Below are 11061 nucleotides of genomic sequence, written 5' to 3' on the forward strand. Positions count from 1 at the left end.
ATCCATGACAAGAGTATAGTTAAGTACCTTGTCACAGATTGATATCATATGAGGATACAGTGTTCATGAGGCATGTCTCTATCCAGTACAAATATAGAACAGCTGCAACGGAATGACTGTATGGCTTTTAGCAGCATTGCTGATAATGCACTTTTGTTGTGTTATTTTTATTTGATTCAAGTCAAACTTTGACTTTGGGTAAATAATACAGAAATGTATAACAGCTGTCCATTATTATGTTCTGACAATGAAGGTAATTTTTGTTGTTTATTGGTAACTTTATTGGCACCTCTTTAGCTAAGAAAACATTATTTTTTAGGTTACATCAAAACTGTAAGGTGACCCAAATTCTAATAGTAAATTATACTGTAATATTAGCTATGCTCAAAATGTTTACATTGATAATATTGAGATATATTGTACAATAATAAACTCACTGATGTGTTGAAGCACAGGCCAACATATTTAACGGTACACACCAACATTATAAGAAATGGGTATTATTATTGACCCAGACTTAAATGTTAACACTCCTATCAAGTCAATTACAACATCAGGCTATTATCATTTAAAATATATAGCTAGAATTAGAAGTTACTAGTCCAAGACCTAGAAAAACGAATCAACACGTTCATTTCCAGTAGGATAAACTACTTCAAAATATTGTTACTTGTCACTCAATGGTTAAGGCCAAAATATATTTCTGACTTGCTTCGATCCTATACGCTCTATACTTCTTATGTCATCAGGGACTGGTCTTCCAAATGTTCCTAGGATTAAAAACAAAACACGACAAAGCAGCATTGAGTTATTATGCTGCACATAGTTGGAATAAACTTCCAGAATATCATAGATTTGTGTATGAAATGTGCTACAGTATATAAATTAACTTGCCTTGCTAGTAATGAATCACCTAATGCTAGCATCTCAAAGGTGATTGGCTGTCCACTGACCAATGAGGAGGGCTGGAGAACAGGTCAACCCTCCAGACTGTGGATATAAACCAGGGATCCAGGTGAGGTTCTCTCATCAACAGGATCATCCAGCAACCATGATGTCTCTGGTCTTCATTCTGCTCATCGGAGCTGCTTGTAAGCATGCCTTCCTTGTATTGTTTAGCTAGCCATTCACTGTGTACTGCTTCATGTAGCGCTACCAGAGCATCGGGCTTAAAGGGAAGGTTTGAGATTTGAAGGTCTTTCTTATTAATTACTAACCAATCGTTTTTATTTGTATAGATCTTTGTATCATCAAACTTCCATTTTTTCCATCGTCATGAGAAATTGACAGAGAGTCACCACATTGAAAGAGCGTTAGATACTCTCTGGAGTAGGAGAAGTAGCAGAGCTTTTAATTATTTTCAATAGTGTCTACATAGAATCAAGCTGCTGCATAGAGCTTGACTTGGGCCAGAAAGTTCAAGAAAGACCCAAATCAACCCTGACCATTACTGAACATGATATTTGGATCTATTTATGTCTGAAACTGACCAAAAATATCTTCCCCACCTCCTCTTTAAATTATATTTATTTTACAACGATATTCTTCTACCAGACCTTACCAAAACCAGAGTAATTACTGTAAGTGAGAGATTTAGCATGACCCAACGCAAACCCCTTGGATCCAGTTGGGTTTGGACAAAATCATATAAACACAACTCTTCTGTGACAAATGTAAATCCTTCTAACATTGCTTTGCTCTTTATGGGGGGGGGGGGGGGGACATAAGGGAGACTGTGAGGAGAAGAAAACAGATTAACCAACGATGTCCCCCACATGAGAACTACCCACATCCCTGAACATGAAAGATGTTTGTAGGTAGATAATAACGAATGTAATGATTACTTCCCTGGATGTGTTTTCAGTCGCCACGGAGGACGACAAGATCGTCGGAGGGTATGAGTGCAAGCCCTACTCCCAGCCCCATCAGGTGTCTCTGAACTCTGGCTACCACTTCTGTGGTGGTTCTCTGGTCAACGAGAACTGGGTTGTGTCTGCTGCTCACTGCTACAAGTCGTAAGTACCTTATAACTAATGTACCGAGTATTGAACAGAAAATCATATATTTATTCAATAATCATCTGCATTTTTACCCACCCATTGTCTCCCTTCATCAGCCGTGTGGAGGTGCGTATGGGCGAGCACCACATCAGGCGTACCGAGGGCAACGAGCAGTTCATCTCCTCTGCCCGTGTCATCCGCCACCCCAACTACAGCTCCTACAACATCAACAATGACATCATGCTCATCAAACTGAGCAAGCCTGCCACCCTCAATGAGTTTGTGAAGCCTGTGGCTCTGCCCACCAGCTGTGCCCCTGCTGGCACCATGTGCTTAGTCTCTGGCTGGGGCAACACCATGAGCTCCAGTGAGTAGCAACACCAACGTTGGGAACTGACAGATTTGCTAAATGTTCACCAGTGTATTTCCTCAGTAGTATTCAATGTCCCCTCTCCACTCTGTTTCATCAGTGGATGACGGCGACAAGCTGCAGTGCCTGAACATCCCCATCCTGTCTCATGAGGACTGTGACAACTCCTACCCTGGCCAGATCACCAACGCCATGTTCTGCGCTGGATACTTGGAGGGAGGCAAGGACTCTTGCCAGGTATGTTCCATAACAGTATTTCAGTTGTACAACATCCACAATCCATTGTTACAGTATGGTGTTATATTCAGCATGTTGAACTTTATTGAACTCTTGTAAGAATCCCGTCCATCTCCTTCTTCCTTTCCCCTTCTCTCAGGGTGACTCCGGTGGCCCCGTTGTGTGCGATGGTGAGCTGCAGGGTGTTGTGTCCTGGGGCTACGGATGTGCCGAGAGGGACTACCCTGGTGTCTACGCCAAGGTAGGAATCATCATACTGTGTTGTATTTACTTATTTGATTTGAGATAACATTCCCCTCATTACATTCACTAACTCTGCTATTCCCCTTCAGGTCTGCCTCTTCAACGACTGGCTGGAGAGCACCATGGCCAGCTACTAAATGATCCCATTGGATTTCCTGTTCAATCACACAACTTAACATCATGTGTTGTTCATGTTTCCTCTTTTGTACTGGTTATGCCTTGCCAAATAAAGCACTTGAAGTATTTAATTTGAGTCTATTCTATCTTTTTTTTCTTTCTTAAATGTCAACATTGGCCTATATACTCACAGGTGCCATTTCATTTCAATTCACCACAGCATGCCATTTCCAGCTGTGGTGAATTGTGAACCTTCACAAGGTTTTAAAGTTATTAACTTGGCAGATATACTGGAAGGCCTGCTGAAGTGGTGAAACTGGCAGCCAAACACAGTATATCTATAAGGGAAATGCATTTTAAACATTGGTGTGATATATAAACTAATATCAAGGTAAGAATGACATGGAACCCAACCCACCATCAAAAATGGTGCTGTTTTCCTTTAATTACAGGTGGTCAAGTGGCCTGTCAATACGCTACCCCTCTGCTTGACTACAGATAACAAGACATATGCTGTCATGGCCGGTTATGTCTTTTGTAGGTTGTGGAGTTTCTCTCTATGTTCAAAGGGGTCTGGAATTTAAACAGAGATCTGACCTTGAAGTGAAGTTTCATGACTGCAACTGTGAATCTGTTTTTCTAGAGGTTCAATCTATTGCTCCGAATGAGAATAAAAGAATGATTGTAGGTTGTATATATCGTCCTCCTAATACAGACGTCAACAAGTTCAAAGTAGGTCTATTAGATATCTTGGAACAAGTTGATAAGGAGAGTAAAATGTGTTATTTAGGTGATTTTAATATCGACCTTCTAAATGAGGAAATAAAACACCACATAGATGACCTCTCAAACATATTGTCCTCCAATTACTTTTATCCTTTAATTAGCAAGCCTACAAGAATAACTTGTACATCTTCTACACTAATAGATAATATTTTTACAAATGCATTCCCTCATGTTGTAAAATCCGGCATTCTTTATACTGATATCTCAGATCATATGCCTGTTTTTCAACTTTCTATTCGCCATGACAAGTCAATTATGTCTAAAACAAAGAGGTCTTCATTTAGAAGGTTCAATGATATAAATATGATCAACTTCAGAGAGATGTTGGCAGAATTGTCCTGGGAAACAGTCTACGAGGCGCAAAATAAAAATACAGCTTATAATAATTTTTATACCAAATTCTATTTCGTTTTTGTCCAATGTTTTCCTCTTATAACTAACAGTAACAAAAACGTTGCAAACTTGAACAAACCATGGTTCACCATTGAACTTAAAAAATCTGCTCTAAAGAAAAAGAAATTATAGAAACAATATTTACAAAGTCCTACTCCGTTAAAGTATGCTTCATATAAAACATAGGAATAAACATAATCATCTTCTTAGAAATGCCAAACGGGATTATTATAGTGACCAATTTATTAGCTCTTCAAATTAAATCGACATGGGACACCCTGAAAACATTACTCAATATGAGACACTCCTCTTCTCCATCCACAACTGAATTTCAGGATGGTACGGATAAGATAACAGAGCCATCCCAAATTGCGAATAGTTTTAACAACTTCTTCGTGAATGTGGGACCATGTCTTGCAAAACATATAGGCAATGCTCATGGTTCTCCAATTGATTTTATAAGTAAAGAGTATGCTTCTCTAAATGCTTTTGAGCCTGTAAAGACCTCAGAATTACTTGATATTATTATGAGCCTAAAAAACTCTTCTCCTGGCCATGATGAAATTCCAGCCTCTTTGATCAAAAAGGTTGCATCTTCAATTATTGATCCTTTATCATTAATTTTTTCGATGTCCCTTGAATCAGGCACTATCCCTCAAGCCTTCAAAGTTGCCAAGGTTATACCGCTGTTTAAAGCTGATGAGCCCTCTGTATTCTCAAACTATCGTCCTATATCGATACTACCTTGTTTTTCAAAAATTATTGAAAAGCTGGTATATAGTAGAATCATGAAACATCTAGATGACAACAATATCTTGTTTGAACATCAGTATAGCGTTAGAAAAAAATACTCTACATATATGGCTCTTTTGCACCTTAGAGAAAACATTACAGCTGCACTGGAGAAAAATGTATATACCTTAGGCATTTTTTTTGATTTATCAAAGGCTTTCGACACAGTGAATCATGACATTTTATTATCAAAAATGTCATGTTATGGTCTTAAAAAACAGGTTATACAATGGGTTGAGAATTACTTAAACAACAGAGAGCAATTTGTAGTTTTCAATGGTAATCGATCTCAGCTGGCTGTACTAAAATGTGGTGTTCCACAAGGGTCCATTCTAGGACCCTTGTTGTTTTTGATTTATGTGAATGATCTTGCAAATGCATCCAGTTTATTGTCACCTATATTATTCGCTGATGACACAAATCTCTTCGTCACTGACAAGAATTTTGATTCCCTTATTGATAAAGCAAATTCTGGACTCATCCATTTTTCCTATTGGTTTCAGTTAAACAAGCTATCACTCAATGTTAAAAAATCTAACTTCATTATTTTTAGAAATAAGAACAAAAACATTTCAGACGGAACCAAGATTTGTATCAATAACAATGAACTTGCACAAGTTTCATCAGTGAAATTCTTAGGTGTCAATATCGATGAGAAACTTTAAGAATCATTGTGAAATTGTTTGCAAGAAGGTTTCAAAATCGTTGGGCATTATAAAAAGGGTTAAAAAACAATTAAAAAATAGTACATTACTAACTTTGTATTACAGTTTAATTTATCCTCACATCTCTTACTGCAATATAATTTGGGCCAGCACTTACCCATCTTACTTACAAACAATCCATAGAGCTCAGAAATCCTTTGTAAGAATTGCAACCAACTCTTCTTATTTATCCCCAACCAAACCATTATTTAAACAACTGCAACTACTCACAATTTATGAGGTCAACAAGTATCAAACAGGGGTTCTTATGTACAAAGTAATTGGTCTTCCTTTATCTTTGCCACATTTTTTTCAAACTTATTTTGAGTTTAATTCTCATTATCATGCACATCTCACAAGAAGAAATAAAGACTTACGCATTCCTTTCTGTAGGACCTCTGTTGCCAAATTCTAATTTGTTTATAAAGTTGCAGTGATGTGGAATGATATACAAAATCTAATAGAAACATGTTCCACTTTAAATATATTTAAAACTAAGCTCAAAAAAGAACTAGCGGTTCCCAAACTTTTTTGGCTGTGCACCTCCCGACCTAGCTGACGCACCCCCCAATGGGTTTCTGTTAGAAAAAATTGTTGCTGGTCTCCGTGCACAGATGAAGCACACCTGTGTCAGACATGCCCGAGACATTATTGTTTATTATTATTATTAAAACGTACGTTTTTTATTAAAACGGTTCTTGAATTTCATGATTTACACACAGTGAAAATCCCCATTTGAAATAATGTATATTAGTTATATTTATTAGGCATAAAAAAAATATTGTTTGGTTCCTGTTGGTTGTCAGTTAAGGCCATGAGTAGGTAGAGAATTTATTTTATAATTTTTTTTATTTTATCTCTTCCCACGGCGACTATGGATAGGGAATTTCTTTATTTAATTAAAATGTTCACGACAACATGGATGCATGTACTCTGCCAGCATGTTTAAATTTTATTGTAAAAAAAAAAGAAAATTCACCATTAGCCTTTTCATGTCACGCACCACCTAGAGGGCGCTCGCGCACCCCACAGTTTGGGAACCACAGTGTAGTCTATAGTATCCATGTGTATTTGTGTAAAGTCTTTTAGATTTTTTCCCCCAACATTATAATAGTATCTGTATCTGTATGTATCTGTGTGTATGAGAGAGGGATATGCGCATGTGTGTTTGTGCATAATGTGAGGGGGGGGGGGGGGGGGGGGGCGGGGGGGATTTTTGTGTGTAGTTATCCTATATAGGTTTAAGAGGGGAGGTCGCTTATAAGCCCTTGGGTTTTTTGACCTTTCCTGCACATTTTTAACTGTTCTTCTTTTTACTTATTTGATTCCAGAATGTATGTTTATAAGTGCAAATAACAATAAACAAAACAAACAAACAAAGTTTTAAAGTTATTAACTTGGCAGATATACTGGAAGGCCTGCTGAAGTGGTGAAACTGGCAGCCAAACACAGTATATCTATAAGGGAAATGCATTTTAAACATTGGTGTGATATATAAACTAATATCAAGGTAAGAATGACATGGAACCCAACCCACCATCAAAAATGGTGCTGTTTTCCTTTAATTACAGCTGGTCAAGTGGCCTGTCAATACGCCACCCCTCTGCTTGACTACAGATAACAAGACATATGCTGTCGTGGCCGGTTATGTCCCCCAAAAAACAGCCTGAATCCCCAAGGACACCTTTTGACCATGCCTCTAATCTGATCAGTGGTTTGGCCAACCAACTGGTCCAGGAGGAGTAGGAAAAACAAATGTGTTGATGAGACATTTAAAGGGTGGTTATATACCGTTACGTCTTAGAACGCTAGGAGACATTTCCAAACTTTATTTAAACTCGAACGGCAACCGAGCTTTCCCTCATTTACAGTCAGGTTGTGTGTACATAAAGGAATAAATATAAATAAAGCATATCAAATCACAGACCGAAGCAAAGATGACAAATTATTTATAACACGTACAAGTTGATTTACAAAGGTTGGAGATCAAGGTCTTAAACTCTGCAACAGAGGGGAGAAACTCTCTTTAAGGACCGTTGGAGTTCCTTCAGGCCACAGGCCTCCTTGGTATTGTTTGGTGCAAATCTGACAATGTTTAAAAAGGCTTATTCTATGCTGTTGTGTCACTATTTATACAGTATGCATCAAAAGCATATCTTTATTTATTGAGCATCGCATTACATCCCTCTGCTGAGATCTATCAAAAACCCTTTTTGAGTTCATCCATGACAAGAGTATAGTTAAGTACCTTGTCACAGATTGATATCATATGAGGATACAGTGTTCATGAGGCATGTCTCTATCCAGTACAAATATAGAACAGCTGCAACGGAATGACTGTATGGCTTTTAGCAGCATTGCTGATAATGCACTTTTGTTGTGTTATTTTTATTTGATTCAAGTCAAACTTTGACTTTGGGTAAATAATACAGAAATGTATAACAGCTGTCCATTATTATGTTCTGACAATGAAGGTAATTTTTGTTGTTTATTGGTAACTTTATTGGCACCTCTTTAGCTAAGAAAACATTATTTTTTAGGTTACATCAAAACTGTAAGGTGACCCAAATTCCAATAGTAAATTATACTGTAATATTAGCTATGCTCAAAATGTTTACATTGATAATATTGAGATATATTGTACAATAATAAACTCACTGATGTGTTGAAGCACAGGCCAACATATTTAACGGTACACACCAACATTATAAGAAATGGGTATTATTATTGACCCAGACTTAAATGTTAACACTCCTATCAAGTCAATTACAACATCAGGCTATTATCATTTAAAATATATAGCTAGAATTAGAAGTTACTAGTCCAAGACCTAGAAAAACGAATCAACACGTTCATTTCCAGTAGGATAAACTACTTCAAAATATTGTTACTTGTCACTCAATGGTTAAGGCCAAAATATATTTCTGACTTGCTTCGATCCTATACGCTCTATACTTCTTATGTCATCAGGGACTGGTCTGCCAAATGTTCCTAGGATTAAAAACAAAACACGACAAAGCAGCATTGAGTTATTATGCTGCACATAGTTGGAATAAACTTCCAGAATATCATAGATTTGTGTATGAAATGTGCTACAGTATATAAATTAACTTGCCTTGCTAGTAATGAATCACCTAATGCTAGCATCTCAAAGGTGATTGGCTGTCCACTGACCAATGAGGAGGGCTGGAGAACAGGTCAACCCTCCAGACTGTGGATATAAACCAGGGATCCAGGTGAGGTTCTCTCATCAACAGGATCATCCAGCAACCATGGTGTCTCTGGTCTTCATTCTGCTCATCGGAGCTGCTTGTAAGCATGCCTTCCTTGTATTGTTTAGCTAGCCATTCACTGTGTACTGCTTCATGTAGCGCTACTAGAGCATCGGTCTTAAAGGGAAGGTTTGAGATTTGAAGGTCTTTCCTATTCATTACTAACCAATCGTTTTTATTTGTATAGATCTTTGTATCATCAAACTTCCATTTTTTCCATCGTCATGAGAAATTGACAGAGAGTCACCACATTGAAAGAGCGTTAGATACTCTCTGGAGTAGGAGAAGTAGCAGAGCTTTTAATTATTTTCAATAGTGTCTACATAGAATCAAGCTGCTGCATAGAGCTTGACTCTGGCCAGAAAGTTCAAGAAAGACCCAAATCAACCCTGACCATTACTGAACATGATATTTGGATCTATTTATGTCTGAAACTGACCAAAAATATCTTCCCCACCTCCTCTTTAAATTATATTTATTTTACAACGATATTCTTCTACCAGACCTTACCAAAACCAGAGTAATTACTGTAAGTGAGAGATTTAGCATGACCCAACGCAAACCCCTTGGATCCAGTTGGGTTTGGACAAAATCATATAAACACAACTCTTCTGTGACAAATGTAAATCCTTCTAACATTGCTTTGCTCTTTATGGGGGGGGGGGGGACATATGAGGGAGACTGTGAGGAGAAGAAAACAGATTAACCAACGATGTCCCCCACATGAGAACTACCCACATCCCTGAACATGAAAGATGTTTGTAGGTAGATAATAACGAATGTAATGATTACTTCCCTGGATGTGTTTTCAGTCGCCACGGAGGACGACAAGATCGTCGGAGGGTATGAGTGCACGCCTCACTCCCAGGCCCATCAGGTGTCTCTGAACTCTGGCTACCACTTCTGTGGTGGTTCTCTGGTCAACGAGAACTGGGTTGTGTCTGCTGCTCACTGCTACAAGTCGTAAGTACCTTATAACTAATGTACCGAGTATTGAACAGAAAATCATATATTTATTATCTGCATTTTTATCCACCCATTGTCTCCCTTCATCAGCCGTGTGGAGGTGCGTATGGGCGAGCACCACATCAGGCGTACCGAGGGCACCGAGCAGTTCATCTCCTCTGCCCGTGTCATCCGCCACCCCAACTACAGCTCCTACAACATCAACAATGACATCATGCTCATCAAACTGAGCAAGCCTGCCACCCTCAATGAGTTTGTGAAGCCTGTGGCTCTGCCCACCAGCTGTGCCCCTGCTGGCACCATGTGCTTAGTCTCTGGCTGGGGCAACACCATGAGCTCCAGTGAGTAGCAACACCAACGTTGGGAACTGACAGATTTGCTAAATGTTCACCAGTGTATTTCCTCAGTAGTATTCAATGTCCCCTCTCCACTCTGTTTCATCAGTGGATGACGGCGACAAGCTGCAGTGCCTGAACATCCCCATCCTGTCTCATGAGGACTGTGACAACTCCTACCCTGGCCAGATCACCAACGCCATGTTCTGCGCTGGATACTTGGAGGGAGGCAAGGACTCTTGCCAGGTATGTACAGTAATTATATAACATTATATCAGTTGTACAACATCCACCATCCATTGTTATGGTGTTATATTCAGCATGTTGAACTTTATTAAACTCTTGTAATAATCCCGTCCATCTCCTTCCTCCTTTCCCCTTCTCTCAGGGTGACTCCGGTGGCCCCGTTGTGTGCGATGGTGAGCTGCAGGGTGTTGTGTCCTGGGGCTACGGATGTGCCGAGAGGGACTACCCTGGTGTCTACGCCAAGGTAGGAATCATCATACTGTGTTGTATTTACTTATTTGATTTGAGATAACATTCCCCTCATTACATTCACTAACTCTGCTATTCCCCTTCAGGTCTGCCTCTTCAACGACTGGCTGGAGAGCACCATGGCCAGCTACTAAATGATCCCATTGGATTTCCTGTTCAATCACACAACTTAACATCATGTGTTGTTCATGTTTCCTCTTTTGTACTGGTTATGCCTTGCCAAATAAAGCACTTGAAGTATTTAATTTGAGTCTATTCTATATTTTTTTTCTTTCTTAAAGGTCAACATTAGCCTATTATACTCACAGGTTATAGCATGCCATTTCCAGCTGTGGTGAATTGTGAACCTTC

The 11061-nt window shown here is 38.8% G+C and overlaps 2 protein-coding genes across 2 annotated transcripts; both read left to right on the forward strand.

The window, feature by feature from the left end:
- Positions 1 to 1036: 1036 nt before the first annotated feature.
- Positions 1037 to 2987, forward strand: LOC311247282 (trypsin-1-like; the record flags this gene model as incomplete). Its single annotated transcript, XM_084337641.1, has 6 exons — positions 1037 to 1091; positions 1865 to 2015; positions 2117 to 2367; positions 2471 to 2607; positions 2747 to 2848; positions 2940 to 2987. Exons 1-6 carry the CDS (start codon positions 1052 to 1054, stop codon positions 2985 to 2987), a joined length of 729 nt encoding a protein of 242 aa, XP_084193767.1. The 5' UTR covers positions 1037 to 1051.
- Positions 2988 to 8818: 5831 nt separating this feature from the next.
- On the forward strand, positions 8819 to 10844 carry LOC311247229 (trypsin-1-like; the record flags this gene model as incomplete). Its single annotated transcript, XM_084337567.1, has 6 exons — positions 8819 to 8954; positions 9727 to 9877; positions 9971 to 10221; positions 10325 to 10461; positions 10604 to 10705; positions 10797 to 10844. 6 exons carry the CDS (start codon positions 8819 to 8821, stop codon positions 10842 to 10844), a joined length of 825 nt encoding a protein of 274 aa, XP_084193693.1.
- Positions 10845 to 11061: the final 217 nt, after the last annotated feature.

The sequence above is a fragment of the Notolepis coatsorum genome (assembly GCF_963971535.1).
Source record: "Notolepis coatsorum genome assembly, chromosome: 2".
Lineage (NCBI taxonomy): Eukaryota > Metazoa > Chordata > Actinopteri > Aulopiformes > Paralepididae > Notolepis > Notolepis coatsorum.